Source organism: Polyodon spathula, chromosome 24 (genome assembly GCF_017654505.1).
Source record: "Polyodon spathula isolate WHYD16114869_AA chromosome 24, ASM1765450v1, whole genome shotgun sequence".
In the NCBI taxonomy this organism is placed as follows: domain Eukaryota; kingdom Metazoa; phylum Chordata; class Actinopteri; order Acipenseriformes; family Polyodontidae; genus Polyodon; species Polyodon spathula.
In genome coordinates, this window is record NC_054557.1 from 8,005,762 (window position 1) to 8,024,877 (window position 19,116).

At 37.9% G+C, this 19,116-nt stretch overlaps 1 protein-coding gene across 2 annotated transcripts in view; it reads right to left on the reverse strand.

The window, feature by feature from the left end:
* Positions 1–6,848: 6,848 nt before the first annotated feature.
* The window catches only part of tln2b (talin 2b), a 135,500-nt gene continuing 123,232 nt past the window's right edge, over positions 6,849–19,116 (reverse strand). The window contains exons 52-59 of one of the 2 annotated variants that reach the window (XM_041226351.1): positions 18,797–18,902; positions 18,293–18,298; positions 17,768–17,892; positions 14,019–14,144; positions 12,507–12,569; positions 12,135–12,317; positions 11,421–11,546; positions 6,849–10,131 (exon numbers count right to left, since the gene is read on the reverse strand). In XM_041226351.1, the coding sequence (XP_041082285.1) occupies positions 10,003–10,131; positions 11,421–11,546; positions 12,135–12,317; positions 12,507–12,569; positions 14,019–14,144; positions 17,768–17,892; positions 18,293–18,298; positions 18,797–18,902 (864 nt within the window). In that variant the 3' untranslated portion in view covers positions 6,849–10,002. The remainder of the gene's footprint in view (positions 10,132–11,420; positions 11,547–12,134; positions 12,318–12,506; positions 12,570–14,018; positions 14,145–17,767; positions 17,893–18,292; positions 18,299–18,796; positions 18,903–19,116) is intronic. The other variant, XM_041226352.1, reaches the window with a different exon arrangement.

Below are 19,116 nucleotides of genomic sequence, written 5' to 3' on the forward strand. Positions count from 1 at the left end.
AAAAATTATAAATTTCGCTGAGAATTTCTCAGTAAAAAAATAAATAAAGGGCTTTACACTGGTATTCTTTTAAAAAAAAAAAAAAAAATTTAATAAGCTATTGCAGACATACCAGCTGTCAAGGGGTTTCCTGTAAGCACTAAAGTGAAAACAGCTTCCTGCTAGAGTAAATATGAGAATGAACACCAGAAAAGCTGAGAAGCTGAGTTTGAGTGTGGCTGCTGCCCATATTTAGCACGTAGAGTACAGTCCATTCACTGCCAGCACGCCCTTATCCTTTTGGTTCCAAGTCTTATTGTGCCCCTCAGTGGCATGACATACATCTTTCTAAAGGAAAAGAACAATTACTGGACAACCAGCGTTTTTTCTTTTTTGTTCAGGAGCACCATTTTTCTGTCTGACAGGAAGTTCCCACCCTAATGAAACTTAGTAAAATATTATAACAAACATTTCAGAAAGAAGTATGTATCCATTTCTTTATCTATTATTTGATCCATTTACAGAATTTCTTACAGTAATCCTACCATGATATTACAAAATGCGTAAGAAACACTTCCATTAACTCAAGCATCCAACTGCACCTAAATTGTTTTCTACTGTTTTTGTAACATTTTTATTTCTTTAAAAAAAGAAGACCTGGTTTTCACAAACCTAGAGAGTGAAGGAAGCACAAAACGGCAGAGGAAGTTTTGTGACTGAATGGCAGAATCCAAAGTGCAATGCCAGTCTTGACAGATCCTTCCCCTTCCTGCCACCCTGGCAGTTCCTCCACACATTCCTGCTCTCATTCTCAAATTGCTGCTTGACGAGTATAAATAGTCTCTGAACCAGCCTTGGGTATTTGTAAGGAAATTAATGAGAAAAGAATATGATGTTATCTGAGCTCAGTCCAGTCTCAGCACTTACTTATCTTGGAATCGCTTCTTGTAGAAAAGTAGGAGAAGTCTGAAGAAACCAGACTGGAATGAAGTTACTCCAGACCCTATTACATGCTATTAAGACTTAATTGAAAATCCTGCTTATACAAATTGATCTGTCCCTTTAACTAACATACACACACACACACACACACACACACATATATATATATATATATATATATATATATATATATATATATATATATATATATGTGTGTGTGTGTGTGTGTGTGTGTGTGTGTGTGTGTATACACAAATAAGAGGTGAATATACACTAGTAAAAATAAAAGTTGAAATCGTATAGGGTAAAGCTTCAGCGGGTGTCCAAATTGCTTCATTGCTTTGCATAGCTGTCTTTTTTGATTAGACAGTCTGAGGGTGTGCTATCGTGTGGCTTCTACTAGCGACACCTACTGGTAATAGTTGGCAGCTTAAGTTGACCCAACCCACAAGAGCAGATCTGGAAACAACTCCTCCTGCTTTAGCTGGCTTGTCCATTGTAAGGAAACTCAGCTTTTGCATCCTTTTAAGAATTTTCTTTTTAAAATAGGTTTAACCCAATTAAATGTTTGCATTTAAAAATTCCATTGATATTGATAATATTCTTTGGTATGTATAGACCTTTTTGGCCTCTCTACTGAATGTTTGTGAAATATGATAACTCTTGACTTATTCCACTTGGCAAGGATTAAATTGTGAGGCGGCCTTCCCTTTCTTTCATGTGGGTTTAGCACATCGAATGACTCTGCCACTCAATTAACACTTACAAGGTTGGCAGGAATCTATGGCACAAGCAGAAACCCCAACCATCATTTTGATGTGGATCTGTGCAGTGCATTTATTTCATTTTATTTTTAGAGCAATGAGGAATCAGAAGAATTTTTGAAGCGGAGGGATTTAAGCGTTATTAACTTAATTCAACACATTTGGAAGTGTGAGGGTCGACGGTGGTATAAGTCTTGTTTACATTTATTACAACGGGTACTATACATTTCACAAATGTGAGTGTTTTATTCAACAGGAATTTATTTGATTTCTATATTATACACTTCAAAGGGATCAGCCAAGGTGCAGCTGTTTTCTATATCTTTGCTAGTGAAAGCAATTTTACAAAAATGCTTTCATTTGGGGCCCAAAAAGAATGAGTGTATTCCTTTCTTACACTCCGAATGGCATTTTTGACTTAGTCTACCTTCCAACAAGTATTGAGAGAGATGCTCAATGCAGAACAACTGGGGATGGGGCACTTGTTGCAGTGTTTTTTTTTTTTTACCTCACTGAAACTCCATGCCTACTAAATAAATAGATAATCATCTCCTCAAATACAGACACAAGATAATAATAAGCAAACTATTTCACAAGTGCAGTGGTACCCCATTATATTTCTACAGCAGCCTAAGAGAATTGAAGGTTTATGGGCACCGTCTGATCCCACTGTCAAACCACTATTTTCATCAGCAGATCAACAATGGAAATCACTGTTGCCAGCCCCTGCAGGACAAACACTGACCCTGCAAGTGTCCACTAAAACTCACCTTGCTGGAAGTGGCTGATGTTCCTGTCAGGTTTTCCTCCCCAACCGTGGGGAGCACCAGGCCCGTGTGACACTAACTGTGGGATACCCAGTGAAGATTAGCAACTTGGCACTCTCAGGATGCGAACCTGTGCTGTCTTGACTGCATGACTTGCCCTGCACATTCCACTGTCGTGACAGTACAAGGTCAGTCATTCAGAACGCCAGGGGGATGTGGTATTTCTTTCCTATTTTACCCCACTTGCATCCCTTGTTCACTAAACAGTACTGGGAATATTTCTGATCCATATGTGTGAACCAGAGTAAAAGTTCAGTTAATAAAAAAAAAAGGTTGTGTCTAGTAAATTACAATTGCAATACAAAGGGACTCCTCATACATACATACATATATATATATATATATATATATATATATATATATATATATATATATATATATATATATATATATATATATTAATTCAGCAACTGGTGGACTGAATTCCTTGGTGTACATATGGGTTTAGTAAAACATGCTACAGGGTTAACTTGCAATACAGGGGCTGCCAAGGAGTTACCAGTGACAGATCAGAAAACTTGAGAGAGATGGCCAAATATGGGCTTAGTTAAAGGACTTGGAAAGTCTGCTTGCTCCTGCATGTGAAACACCAGTTCAGGTGCAGACAGGGAGTTCATAATGTGGTCAGGATCTCTTGAAAGCTTTTCTGTGCTCTTCCTTCTCTTAAACCATGAAGCGTTTCCAACGATTAAAGCAACTATACAGCTTTCAATCAAAGCTGAACTTCAGGAAACTGCACTTCTATTACGAGAGAACTACTGTAGCAGTACTTATGCTGAATGGAATATGTTTTATGGTAAAAAAGCAAACATTTTCTGGTAAATCTTGTTCTCTATGTGTATATTTATTTATGGTAGCTTTCAATGAACATGTAGGGTTATGAGTATAGTTATTGTCTGAACTGTCTGTCTGTAATTCTGAAGTGCCACAGTGAGATTATTAATAAGTTTTATTTCTCTGTACGGTTCTGTTTCCACTGGGACCAACAGGTTCTTTAATTGAACTGCATGCTTAACTAAATGCTGCCAATTTGCTGGTAGCCTCCCCGTGCAACGTTTCCTCGTAATTATGCCATTTTCTTATTAGGCAGATTTCACTCAAACACTAATCTAGTCATTTTAATTTAATTTTAATTTTAATTTTAAAGTTTCACTGTCAGAGTTTACAGGCAGTTTCGGCAGTTTGGAGTAAAAATCTCAAGATCAATTTGAGTAGCTAGTCTACTAAATATCCACATTACATTTCCTGGAAATGAACTGTACAAAAACATTTAGATACTCCTGTGAATGTCCGTCTTGTCCAGAGTTGTACATACGGCCATAGTCTGCCATCAATATTAGCCCATTTACTATCTTGACTGAATTTGAGTGTTGGGTACTTTCAGAAATTCCCAGTATAGCTTGAGTTAATCTGCAATAACAAAATTGGGTAGCTTTATAAAAAAGTTAAGCTGATATGAAATACATTTTGAGAGTCTTGCTCATAAGTTTTCATCACCATGTATGAATGTTTAGCCTGGAGGAGTGACGTGCTTTTTAGCACATTTGGTTCTCTGTCATTCAAAAACAAAGATACCAAACTTCTGTTATTCAATAGCTCCATGTTGGAATCTGCAGCTCTATACATTAAGCATGGAAAGTATATTAGGACCTCACAGTGCAAAATCAGTCATTTAAAGGCAGCACAAAACTCCTGTTTAACGTATTGTGGTGCCACCTTCTGTCAAGAATGTAAATGGACATCTAAAATATGTTTGCCTTAAGTTGAAAAAGAATGTTACAAACAGCTTTTTTTCTGGTTTAATGTTGTGGAAATGCACTCATTAAAATAAGCATTTCACTCAAAGCTGTGTTTATTAAACATCAACGAACCAGCCTCGTTCAGCAGATTAGAAGCCATTATTTAGTGTCTGTGAATTAAAAGGGCATTCAAATATCCCTTGTATCTACTCATTAGAGATGTGATAAAAACTAATACTAGTGCTTGAAGGAATGTTTGGTCCTTATACCTGTCTGGGAACTCTTTTGGTAAACTGTTTTTTTCTGTCTGCTTGGAGTTGACGGTAATGCTTATTGTTTGTATATTTTTAAAGTCAAAGGTCAATTTGTAGTTGGAAATAAACTGTTTACATATTAAGTTGTACTGTATACTTTACACATTCTTCACGGTTTCCATGGAAAACAGGGCGGAGGGTGGGTGAAAATGAATTGAGGGCTGCCTTTTTGTTTAAAGGTTATGCAAGAGTCAATAGTTTTTCCCCACAATACTTTTAGCCTTGAACAGTCAGTAGGCAGGCTGTTAATTAACGTGAGGCTACATTGCATGGCAACTTGAAATACACACTTAGCTATATACAGAATTTTCAAATTCAGCTACAAGCCCCCTAAAAATGCTAAATTACATTTAAAGGCTACACTGTGTCTCCTAAACAAGTTAGGCCCCAAGAGAAGGAAAAACTGATCCACCACTGAGAATGAAATATCATAAGGCGAGAGTGGACCACCCAGCTATTTCTGTGTAAAGGAAATGCCAAGTGTTAAAATGCATTGCTCTAACATAGGACTGGGCAACCGTGCCAGGGATTTATTTTGTTTGGCTGGAGTATATGGGGTCGATGTAAGGATAGACGTAGTGCAAATAATTGCGGCTGCAAAAGCCAAATTGCCTAGCGGCCAGGCAATTAAGTTGCACTGTGGCCTGTGTACGTGTAAGATCAATCCAAACTACTCAATACGTACAAATAATGAGCTGCAGTCATAACAGTGAGGGTCTTAATGAGCTAGGTGAGAGCAGTATAGTCAAACAGGAGTACAGACGAGTTAGAAGTACAGTCAAACAGGAGTACAGACGAGTTAGGAGAACAGTTAAACCAAACATAAAAATACGTCAGAGGAAGCAGTAAAGTCCTCTTGGGGCACAGAAAAGAAAATAAACGTTTGCTGAGGTGGGAATCCTTACGGCTGAGGTCCCAGCATGAAATTGAGTTATTTGGAAAAGCCTCAGCTAACATCAGTTATACTACCAAAGAGGCCATATACTACCAAAGAGGCCATATGGTCCTCCTTAGTGGAGAAAGCCAATTCTGTCAGTGTTACCAGGAGGACAATCAACCAGGTGGTGCAAAGGTGAAATTCAGAGAGGTCTAGGATGACCTGAGGAGTGAGACAATAATCCCTTTCCACTGCATCCCAAACATAGTGACCCTGGGTTTGAATATGCAGAGTCTTCTCCGTCTTGCCCTTCTCCTGCGAAGGTTTCCCTGCCTGTCCTCAACAAGAGCCAAGCGTAGCTGCATCAGGAAGTGTACCACAGCAGCCATCTTGAGGCCAATGACAGGTCTCTGAAGGTGTGTGGTTTTATGCAGTTCTTAATTACTCACTTCTACAATGGTTTGCACCCTGTAAGAGGAGGTACAAGGTTTTTAGAGGGTCACAGTTGCCAAGTGCAAGGCAAAATCCTTACATCTCATTATAATATTTGCACTCGCTCTTTGAAGAAATCTGAACTGTTTCTGTAATTTGATACATATTAAATCATCGTTTCTTCAGAGAGAGAAAAAAAAAAAATCCTCAGTTTTGGCCACAAACTGCTGTGTTCTATTTTTAAGGACAGTCAAGTTAGACATGCCCATAATCATACCAATGAAATTTCACACTGGCTATGAAGCTCAGCACACAGAAAATAGAGCTTTATCATCACTGTGGATAGTAAAAGACCAAGAAAATTATCATTTTCTTATTTTATACCGTTATAAAAGCACCTGAAAGGCAATATTTGCAGAATTAAGTTACATTTAGACTTCTGTGGTTAACAGAATTAGAGTAAGTTAACATAATTGTAGGTAAAGAGAACATTAAAACAACCAGATAGATGCCAGTTAAAAATGATCTAAAAACTATGAAAGTACCCTGACCTCAAATGAGAACAATGGTACTAAATGGGTTAAGCCTCATCGCACAATCAACACAATACATCTAGCCTGAGAAAAGCCTACGTGAGGGTGTTCAAGTCAGGAATGAGAAGGCTTGCATGGACTGTGGACAGGCATTGTTTGACTAAATGAAGGTGCACAATTTGCTGTTTTTGTGCGACCTTGACAGAGTATATACAGTGCAGTGAAAAAGTGTTTCCCCCCTGTCTGATTTTCTGCATTTTTGCACATTTTTCACATTGAATTTGGTCAGATCTTTTCGTTGTTTGAAGAAGTAGTATATAGGGAGGAAATGCACAAAATCAGACAGGAGGCAAATACTTTTTCACGGTACTGTATGGCCTGCTTTGCAAAAATGCCAAAAGTGACATAATAAAATAAACAGACATTTTCTTTGAAACCTCTTTATTTTGGTGAATACAAAAAAATATTTTTTTGTGGCCAGATAAATAGTACACATAGAGCATTACAACATGTTTATAGTCTATTTGTAGTTCTGGTTAATATTTTTCATTTTGTCTATTCAAGAAACGACACATGAAAATTAAAAGGTATGACGATTTGTTTCGTTTGTTTTAAAATACATCATACCAAACAGATTCATATAGTTTAGTAATGTCATCACATTTATTGTTTTCCAACACCATTCATAGTAGCTCAAGAGAAAAAAGAAAAATCGAGGAAGTTGTGTAACAGACAAAAAAACTAGTAACATACAAGAACTAAGCAGACAGTACAGTTTGCCCTAGGCTGCCTGCCTTACTTAAGTTATAATGCATCTTGGCACATGCTAATGGAATGCTGTACACAGAGAGGTTTACTCCAGCAAGTCTTATTTTCTACCGAAAGACACCTGGTTAACTTGCAAACAAAGAAACAAGGCATATTACTAGGAGGCTCATGCGAGGAGGCGAGACAAGTATGGTACAACCTGTGTGGGTCATTGCAGAATTGCTGAACAGAATCAGAGGTCTGAATGAGTAGGGCTGTGCGTGGAGGCTGCCTTCTTTATAGCAGATAGAGGCTATGTAAGTGTGATTAGACTAAGGCACTAAAAAGCTACACAGACCATACAAAACAGCAAAGAGAGACCCAGTGTTAACAAACCAAGCAGCATCTCGTGACTCAACAACAAAGCTATCCCGTTAGACACTGCCCTGTCTGAATTCCTTGTTGTTTGCAACAATAGCATGAATAATAATGCAACTTCATTGTGTGCAGCGCTTCAATGTCAGTGTTTTCTGTAGCGTAAAGTCATGTACATAGTGTCAGAAGTAGGCTTTCTGGCACCATAGGCAAACTGACCGTATATACCCATACAAATACATAGCTCTGTTTTGAGAATATGGCCCATTGTAAAAATGGTCAGCTGAACCAACTGGGAATACTGTAAACTCTGGCTGCAAGATGCATACGGTTGGAAAATACCTTAAATCCTTGAATTTAAGGATATCTCTATTGTTTGCAGCAGTGCATTTTGAAATGGGCCACATATTCAAAACATACAGTGACAATGAATTAAACTACATTTTCACATGGTTCACATACTGTATTTAAAAACAAAGGACATTTAAGATTATGCAGGAGTAGCCAATGCCTACTTCTAATACTGTTATAACAGTGCCATTTCAGTTGTAACACATGAATAGGACACTGTCATGTGACCACTTGAAACAAGAGCTGGCTGCATCCTGTAGCTCTTTCTTAATTTTTGCTAGTCTTCTGACTAAAATTGCCCATGTGTGCCAAACATGCAAAGCTGGCATGACTCAAATAATGCTGTCAGCATTTGAATGCAAAGTATCCTCTGTTCACATTTCACTCCGTTATATTTCTGAAAAGACCCTAAAAGTTTTCCACAAACTACGCAGCTTGCAACACAGTGGTAAGACCAAATGCATTCTCTCTGCACTCGTACACATGGAAGAACAGTTTGTTGCAATAAGAAACCAGGCCTACTGACTGAAATACTTCACTAACTTTAGAAAGTAATCTATATTACTGAGCTATAATAAAAATGTAATTGACATAATCTCTGAACGTCATTGCATGGGAACAGCCACAGGTGTTATTTATTTATTATTTCAGAATAAACTAATTCAACCTTTAGTTGGGGAGGGGAAAAAACCGCATTTTTTTGTTTCGTACTTAGTGTGTCCTAGTCACATTAACTACTAGTGGTCTATAAACTTCCCTGATATGTACTGGATAGGTAGTGCATGCAAGGCAGGGTGGAGGGGATTTGGGAAGTTAAAACTATCCATCTATCTTGTTCTAACCTACCTCTTCAAACAGTCTACTTCCCAGTGCAATATTAGATCGATTACACGGCCATGTTTGATAGGTAGGCACTTCTGAACAGGTTTGGCTCAATTACAGTATTGTAGTAGGTAGATATATTTCACAAGGGACAGTATATACCCTTCCACTCCACCTGACAAACCACAGGACAAGCAGTGCGTGTTTCTTATAATAATGAGGTGCACATTAGCCTTATTTACGTGTTATTTTATCCCTACAAATGAAGGTGGAGTGGCTTTATTTAATGTATTTTAATTAGATTTAAAAACAGTACAGCAGCATTTTTGTTAGTAAACATACAAATGTGTGCATGGAATTTTCGGTTAAAAGAACAAGACAACAACAGCTGGAAAACTGTTATTATTGAAACAACAACTATATTAATATTTGTAGGGCGATGCCATTATAATATTCGTTTTTGTGTACCTCTCCAAGTACATCAACTTTGCAGTTCATTGCAACTTTTTAAAACTCCACAAAGCTCACAAAACACAAATAGGTTTTTCATTTAAGCAGCTGCATCTGTGTTGCTAAATGGATGGCGAGTTAAGGAAAAAAAAAGCCAATATCTGCATTTTTAAGCTTTCTGAAGTAGCGTCCTAAAGAATCAATTATAATGATTATGGTTATATAAATATTGTTACAATCACCCACCAGCATCCACTTGTCATCACGCACCATTTAGTGTTCTCTATGGCAATCGTACCTCACTATAAATTCATTAACAACTTGGGTTGCATCACATATATAAAAAGGTGAATCGACTTAATCTTAAATGCAAAGTTAAATCAGTAGCACTGTAAAAACCTGCAATCATTAATAGATGTACTATTTTCTGTGTAAACTGTCAAATAAATGTTATATGCCTGTCCTGCACAAATGCATGCCATGGAAAGGAAAAGCATTTCTCAGTCTACAACAGCTGTACTGGTGTATGCATAGATATACACAGTAACAAAAGTATCACAAACTGCGATGTTCGATTTGCACGCAGTTTGTAGAAGTGCACTGAAAGCAATTTCCGAAAATTCCTTTGCAGATGTAACAAATCGTATATTCATAATCTGCTTTACAGAACAGATTTTTATTGCGGTTACTGTAGCGTGTTATCGGCTGGGCACTAGAAATGTTGCTTATCTACTGTACAGTGAAGCATATGTAGACAATATACAGACACCTTGCTGTCAGCTACTGTACTGGTTACAGGTATACTGTCCCTTCGAATGGTAAAGATTAAGAAATTGCAAAGTTCCTTTGTTTAGCTCTCGTCCTCCCTCAGTTCTGTGGGCAGGAACTTGTACTGCTGCTGCCGGATCTGCGCCAGTTTCTTCCTCGCCTCCTCCAGCTCCCTCTCTTTCCTTAACATGTCCTCCTGCGCGGCAATGATCTGCATCAGAGAGCACAGGTCAGTCAGAGGTCCGTCACTCCATGTACAGCGCACTCACATTATTCACAGTATGTACGCTCGCTTTGACTGTGAACTAAAGGGATGGAATATTAGGTATCCTAGTTCTTATCTGTCTACTTTTTTCACTAATGTAACAGGGCAGAGGCTGGGCACAAAATCCATAACAGCAGTGTTTCATAAAACACTGCCTGTTACACTAGCCAGATTAAAAAATAATAACAATTACAAAGAATACTGAATCATTGTGGATATGTGGACCAGTACTTGTCAAGCTTATAAATCTACCAAGTGTTGTTCGACCCTTTGCGTCAATGATTTTATTATTATTTTTTTTTTAAGTTGGAAAGCCCTTGCTTTACAATATGACTAATCGTTGTGTAGTTCATTCCCCTAATGAGCGTCCAATACAAAACGGATTTTGTAAACAAAGTTTGTATATATCCAGAAGTAAAACATCCCATTAAAATGGGTTGGGGGTTGGCTACTTCTAAAATACAAAGCAGAGTAAACAAACTGTCATTTGGTTTTAGTGGGGTGATGTGAATTAAACATCTGCAGTCCCATGCTTTATTTACTGTACTTGCAACAAATTAAAATGAGCTGTTCATGTTTCCCTTTTGGAAGAAAGCTGCAGTCAAGTACATATTATTTGTCCACTTCAAAAATCCACTGTTGAAACAGATGTGTTTTTTTTTTAAATCTGGCAACGAGCTCTACCCTTTTTCAACCGTAATTGGTTTATGGAATTCTATATCTGCTGCATGAGTGGAAATTACTGTAGAGCATTGAGGATTCAAGTTTAAACACAGTCCAAATCTACAGGGCACTTGGAGTCTGGGATATGCTGACAATAAACACTGTAGGACCTACAGTACAGTAGATACGTTCAGGGAGTTTAGACAGAAGCGCTGGTTTTCTTAAATGGTCAAATGCAAGATAAGTGACCGCTCTACCGCACTAGCTATATGAAAACTCGCAAGGAACAATATATCTGTAGGACAGAAAAAAATACTTTTTAGACCCAATTTTGCTTAATTAAATTAAGTTTGCAGTTCACAAACCCCTCTTAAAACTATATTAGAGAAGGTTAGAAGTTTAATTCACAGTTTAAAAAAGCAGCCTTTAAAAAAAACATTCCTTAAAGTTAATAATTCAAGTACAAAACTATTCTAGAATGTTTGAAGGATCCAAACTCATGTCAATGAGAAATGTGGTCTGTCGCTACCCTGACAAAGGTGCAAGACCACTAACCAGCATGGAATCCATACCTGTGCTATTCCGCCAACAAATTTCGTTTTGACCACCACGTCAGCAGCATCATTCTTGTCGAACGCAGTCTTCTGAGCCGCTCTGACCAGGTTATCCGACGCTCGCTTCACAGCATTCCCAGCAGCCTTTGAGAGGGAAAACAGTTGCACCACTAAGAAAGGAAGCTGTACTGCTGATAAACACTTTGTATAGACTTTAATTGACTTCTGTGAACTAGAATGTACTTGGAAGAAACATCAGTGTGTTAGCGAACAATATCCCCTGGCCATGAACATACAGAATGAATAAAAGAGTCTGAAACAGTAGATAGAAAGAGGGGTATTGTTAATGCTTTAAAAACTAGTAAAAAAAGAGAGAAACAAAAAAGCAGCCACATTTGTTAATATAAACAAGGAAAATATGTTGTGGACACAGCAGTGCTTTAAAGCCCTGTAAACCATTTTCCCTTCCCTCTAGTTAAAAGTGTGGTCTGGAGGAATGCACTGTATTTTGTAAAAGGATTTTTTTTTTTTTCTTACTCTCTTCATAAATTGTGTGTGCCACAGCTTGAAATATATAAATTTTGAATAAGGCACCACTGGCACAAAAATATCCACTTTCTCCAAAGATTTATTTTTAAAAGAAAGCTCTACTTTGCTTCTGCTAGCTCAGGCACTTTCTGAAGAACCTCTATAACATGCTGGAATGCCTTCTGTGTGTAAAGGGTTACCTACCTGTAGTCTCCTCATTGCCTCAGAGTCCTGGTCTGCCTTCACTTTACAGGCTACTAGTAGTTGTGCTGTCGATGCAGCCACTTGTTTGGCAGAGGAGATTAGTTTCTCCTCGCTGGCATGGCCCTGGACAGATGCATTGGCTGCCTCACAAAGATTGCTGGTAGCAGCCGCCACCATACGAGCCTAAAATGAATACAGAACACAAGGACTGGTAAATGCACTAAATACAAATAATGAGCAGAATGCAGATTGTATCAAACTGGGAACAAAGGAAATCAGCTCCTTTGCATTAACTCATTAAAAAGCCAGGTATGATGTGGAGCAAGTAATTTGAAGCCACGCACAGAAGCAACATGAAAAGATGATACTCACAGCAGATATAAGACCTTGTGACCACTGACCATCGTCTACAGCATTGGCAGGAATAGATCCAACCTGTGGCATGAAAACACATGGTTCAGAGCAGCTAGAGGTGGAACACAGCTCTTGAAAGGCAGCGAATAAAAATGCTTTAAATTGACTTGCACAGTAATTACCGTTTAGTGACCTAAAAATTATGGGTTAATTCAAATTTAACAACGTCATATCAGACTATTAATTGATCAATCTGCATTTATTTTTCAACCAGTAATTAAAATTAAGGTAACTTTTAAAAAGAGAGTGCTCTCCATACTTGTACACAGATATTCTACAGTTAAGTGAATAATAATAATAATAATAATAATAATAATAATAATAATAATAATAATAATATAATAATAATATAAACGAGATGTCACTGGTTGGTAAACATTGTAAACTCTTTGTTTTGAAACAAAACTAAACATGATTATTACTATTATAATATTATATTATATTATTATTATTATATTATGTATATACCATACACCCATAATAATAATAATAGTTCATATCATTACTTCTTAGGCATATTTTAATGGCAATGTCTGATAAACCCTACACTTTCTCATGTGATTTTATGCTGCAATGCAAGATGTCTGTCTCCTTGTTTGCAGACAAAAAGGATTCATCTTTTTACTCCTATTTTAATTTATATAAAATGGCCCGCCCCAGTGGAGAATGCTTTCAGTATTGTCAAGCACTCCTTCAGTCAAAGCAAACTCGAAGTCTGGAAAGGAGTCTGGCTCTAATTCCAGTCATTGCTGAGGCAGCCAAGAGCTTTTCCAGCTTAACGAGCCACAAATATTAAAGAAAACAGCTTTTCAAGCAACTGCAATTCACACTGTCGTGGAGATCAGTAACAATTAGCTGTGTCTTACAAAACAGTATTTCTAATTTAAAACAGTATTCAAAATTTCTGGTTGCTTTGGGTTCATTTTTCCTCACATTATATACAGTTCAGCATGGATATTCATCTGTCAGTGGTAACATAATGCTGTATCTATTTGATAGAGAAAAATAAAATAAAATACATAAAATCAGTAAACATTTCCTCTGCTGAAGCTCAGGAAACTGATAAAAAAGGCTTTTTCAAACCAAAGTCCCAAACAGTTTCTTAAAAAGGAAATCATTAACATGAAACAATGTCAAAGACTTTAAATTGGTTTCTCATAACAAAAACAAAAAGATGACCTGTTTTTGCTTTGAGGGCTCCAACTGGGTGTGATAAACCATTCAGAAAAAAAAGCAACCAGCTTATGTTTTAGGGGTCATTTTAAAAACTAAAAAGTATAAAGCAAAATTACAAACATAAGTAAAAAGTCGACATTTGTAGCAAATAATAATAGTAATAATAATAATAAAAAAGATAAGGTTTTATCAGACTGAACCAAGGCACTATCTCGCTTGGGAAAGCAACTGTACGAAGTACCTGGAGATTAAGCAGTTTATATACACATGCTGTATGGTCTCCTCTGTACTCACCTTTCCCTGTGCCACTAGCTCTCTCTGTGCTGCCGAGGCTGATTTCACCAGAGCGCTGGTTGCCGCAGCGATGGATTTGGCCGCCTCCAAGATCTGCTCCTCAAAGTCCAGGCTTTCATCTGCTTGCTGAAAGCAAAACAAAATGACAATATATGCATCCAGAACTGGCAAAGAAAGCCACCAGGATCACTATTGCCAGCAATTAAATGTAGTTTTTGATCCAGTTACAAAGAGCTACTAAGTTTTACATGTACTTTGAGATTTTCCTCAAAATGAATGAATGTGGATTTATTGTGTTTTTATTTTTATATACAATTACACATGACATTTTTTAAAATGCCATCATGCAAGAACAAAAATATTATGTTGCCATAAAAATTGTCTGCCACATTACAGCTTAATAACTTTGGAAGCACAAACCGCAAAAGCTGTTTCTACATGTGTGTGATGTGTTTGAATAACCCTGGAAAGTTACATGTGTATTTGTTAGAAGCCACGCTAACACAAAGTCTGTTTAAATCTACCTTTAGCATATACTTAGCATATACACTTAAACACTCCTCTCCAGCTTCAGTGCCATACACTACCAGGCCACTTCACTAAAACCCATCTACAATTGGTGTGAGGCATGATATTGGTTACTCTGAAAGACTCATTTATAAAGTACCATCCACTCTGCTAGAGGTGTGTGTGTGTATGAATTGTTTGGGATCTTCCAAGGCCACCACAATGTGCAGAACAAAATCAAGTGGAGCATGCTTAGGATTAACTTGAATGATGCATTTGTCATCACGATCCACTGCCTACCTCTCTTGACCACTGCGTTCTATAGGTCCACTTTCTTTCAATGCTTGCTAAAGGGCTTATTACAAGCTAAGATCATAGTTCACAGTTCAGTTTTAAATCAGTACCCATGGAAAGAACCTCTGGAAGGATTCATTTATTTATTGATCGGTATTTCTGATATTGGAGATTGTTTTTAGAAAAACAGCAAATAAAACTACAGATGTATATTCAGGCCACAAATATAAAAACCATTTGATTAAAGAAAAAAAAAATAAAAAAAAATTGCTGGACACCCTTCCTAATGGCGACACCTTCTGGAGACAGGAGGGACTGCAGTGCCTGGATTTTCAGCTCCAGTACCTGCTCCTGGGTTGACAAGTATGATCAAGACAACATTGGCACTTTACATGCCTCTTTACAATTTCATCTCCAATATTGCAACCTACAAATCACAACACGAGGAGGCGGATGGGTTATACGGCAACCACTAAAATCATTGCTTCATGTGCATGATACTTTTTTGACCTTAGAAAGAAGATGCCCTACAAAACAGACACCAATACGACATGAGCTTTCTAAGGCTAAGATCAAGCAAAATAAAATTTAAAAAGCTTCTCTTCTGCACTTGCCAAGGTAACAGAATGTCATCACGTTATGAGACTCTCTTAGGAAATCCAAACAGAACAGCAGGAGAAAAGCTAACACCGCTACTTTGGCTCTGACACACAAGACCATCAGCATGAAGCACTTTACAACAGAACACACAAAGCATAAACATCCGGAGACAGGGCAGGACACTGTAGGAATATGTTTGATATATAGTTGGATTGAATAACAACCTAATATATCAAACATATCACACAGAGTCCTGCAGAGCAGGCTTTCAGGTTTGATATCGGCTCGAGACAGTTACCACTAGTGAAAACACACCGTCTAATATGCTGTGGATAAGAGGTGGGGCAGGGGGAGACAGGAGAACTGGGAAGGGAGGGTGCAGAGGACTGACGGGATGGGGGGGTCTTCCTTGACTTTGTGGATTGTGTTTCAGACACAGTCCTTAAATCAGCAAACAGGACAGCCTCTCCATCATACCATAGTTAAGCCAAGCACTAGCTAAAAGTACAGAGTAGGCCATAATTATGTATCCATTTGCATGCCACCCTAACATGACAGCAACAGCCATTTTACTTATTTTCAGTTGTGTTAAACCCATGTGGAATACTGAGTACGTAATTATGACAAATTCTACTTTTTCACAATTTGGAAAAAATGGCATTCCCCTTTATTAATTTGTGTTTCTGGGCAATAGCAGAACTAGAAAATGTGCTGAGAAACTGGCTAACAAAGGAAAGCAAAGGACAGTTGTGTTTCAAGGAGGGAGCTACCTAAAAGCTACCTTTTTTTGACTGTCAACAAAAAGCATGCTTTCTGGTAGAGTACAATGCAAAAAACGTTAAACTCTGGAAGAAGTACACAGCAATACATTTTATTTGTATCTGAAACTGAATATGGATTGTTGGACTCCGCAGCTTAGATCATGTTATTCTAGATGCCTCTATAGGTGTAGCTGGTGTTACTAAATGTAGCTACTATTTTGTAAGAGTGGAGCAACCATCAGATAAATGGCGTTATCAGAACTATCAACCGAGTTGTATCCTTGTGAAAACCAACTACTGCTGCAGGGGTATTTAGTGTAAAAATTTTTTAAAAACTGCCTGGAAGCTCAATCTCCATTTTATTTCATACACCCCATCTCTTCATACTGAGCAGTCATGTTTATCCAAATCAACAGACAGACAGGCATAAATCTCACGAGGGAATCTTACAAGACAATTATAAGTGGCTACTTTAATATCACGTCCTGTCTATTTTTTTCCCCCCAAGACTTTCTGGCTGTCAGCTACAAGCAGTACAGACTTTAATATTCACACAGACAGATAAAGGGTGGACTTCTAATGAAACACACAAAGAAAATGAAGAACAATTTATTCAGGCTTGTTACTACTAGAAACCTACAGATGTGATGGCAGCGTTCAGTAAACAGCACTTCTTATGTATGTGTTCCAATTCTTAGCCATACAATTTTCGTACATTGTGTTCCCACATGTGCTGGTTATGAATTACTCACAGGGGCTGCAAACAGACAGGGGAGTCATGAGAAAGAGCACACAGCACATTCTTGGCCATTATATCCTGTCTGAACTGAATGCCTAGGTCTGACCGACCGAGTGATCTCTCATTGTACAAATGTACTGTAAATCTCAACTTCTTGACTAGATAGCTAACAACTGCTTTGAGATATTTGCCATGATGGGTGTTCCAGAAATACACAGGGGGCTGAAAAAACTATAGAACACCTGCTATTTTCAGGACACACTTTTGTGTGAATGGACTCGTCGGACCTGCATTATTCATTTGCTATACAAACAGCAGCCCTTGACATATATTCAGGAAAATATAAAAGCTGCCTCTGCAAATCAGTTTCAGCCACAATGGGAAAGACAGCACCTCACTTAGTAGGTGCTTCTGTATTGCCAATACATGGAAGGAAATTAGACTCTCTTTGCATAGCAGTTTGATCCATGCCTGGTTTTACCATGCGTTTAATAAGACACAGCTGAGATTGTTACCTAAAAACTGTGGCTAAATCAGGCTCATTTCAAAACATGGAATGGGGAAAACTGCTACGTAATAGGAGTCTTATTTCCATCCCTGCAACAACGTTTCAGGAGGAACTCATTCTAGTTTAATTGCACATTATTCATTGAGGAATGCTCACACAATCCCTAACAATTGGCACACCTTGTGTACTTATGCCAACTCACTGCCATCGGGCGTGCCATGGCGGCTCTATAATCAACCCACTGACCGTGTAGCTGCAGATGTTTCTACCTGTTTGTGCAATCTCTGCATGGTATTGTTGTGCTTGTCTTTTATCGGAGCCATTCCTCCTGTGCACATACCTTTGGCTTGGCTCTTGGTTTCAGCTGTTCCAGTTTCTTGGCTGCAGCCTCTATGGACGCTGCAGCTCCCAGCAGTTCTGTCTCCGCAATGACTGTAGGATCTTCAGGATCTACCCATTCGTTACCTTAAAGCATGCCACAAAGAACACTGAGAACCTCTTACAGCACACTGTAGCACAGTTTGGAGTTCAAGGAGCACCCTTACTATGCATGTTGTATTTTTACATTTCAATCTGTTTTTCACATGGACTATACTGGACTACTATATATATATATATATATAATATATAAATATATATATATATATATATATATATATATCATACTATTGAAACTTTCTAAAGTTTTAAACAAATATCATACTGTAACATTAAAATACTCATTACTTCACTCAAGTACATTTTTAGCATGAGATCTAATTTAGTGCTGATGTTTGATATTCTAGCTCTTGTCTATCAAGGTACCGACCCCCCCCCAAAAAAAAAAAGTTACCCACAAAAATGACACAGCAGGATTCAAACTTACCTCCATCTGAGGCAAAAGGAAAAAGCAATGTGCATTAATACAGTGAACTCTTGAACAGTTAAAAGAGGAAGGTGGGAATACATATCCGGTTGTATTACTTTTAGTTAGACAGATGGATTCAGGACGGAATACATGTATACGTGCTAATGACAAATGAATGGGATTTAGTGATAAAGCATGAAACTATTTAAGCATATTTCCAAGTTATATTAATTTGTATAGTATAGACTTCAGTTATATTTGAAGACTGCATCCTGTCTCTCTGCCATACTCAGAAAATTAAAGGATTTGTGGATGGCATTGGCTTTACAGAAGACAAAAAGGGGGGGATGGTGTCATATGAAAGACACCAGAATTCAGCTACACACTTGGATGTTTTATACAGTAAGTAGTTTAAGTGAGAATACTATGACGAACTATCAATGGCCTGTATTTCTAAGGGACACTGTGTGTTCTTGCTAAAGGGCCCAAATGTCTATCAAAGTATGAGCTGCTTTGCCTCACCTTTCATGGCTTCAGCTGACTGAATGAGCTCTGTGACAGCCCCCGCCACACGTTTCGAGAACCCAGCTAACTGCTGCTTCAGTTCAGGAGTTGGTTTCTGAAGAACCTGCATTAAGGAACTCAAACGTTAGGTACAATATGTCCTATGTTTGGATATGGTATCCTGCAACAGAACTTCAAAAACACTCAATTGGTGCAGGTTAAAACTTTAAGAAACATGTCCCAGTTTGCTGGCTTCTCAAATTACAGATGAAATGCAGCAGCTCAGATTTTGTTTGTTTAAATTTGGTCTTCACTTAGCTCACATCCTAAAAAAAAAA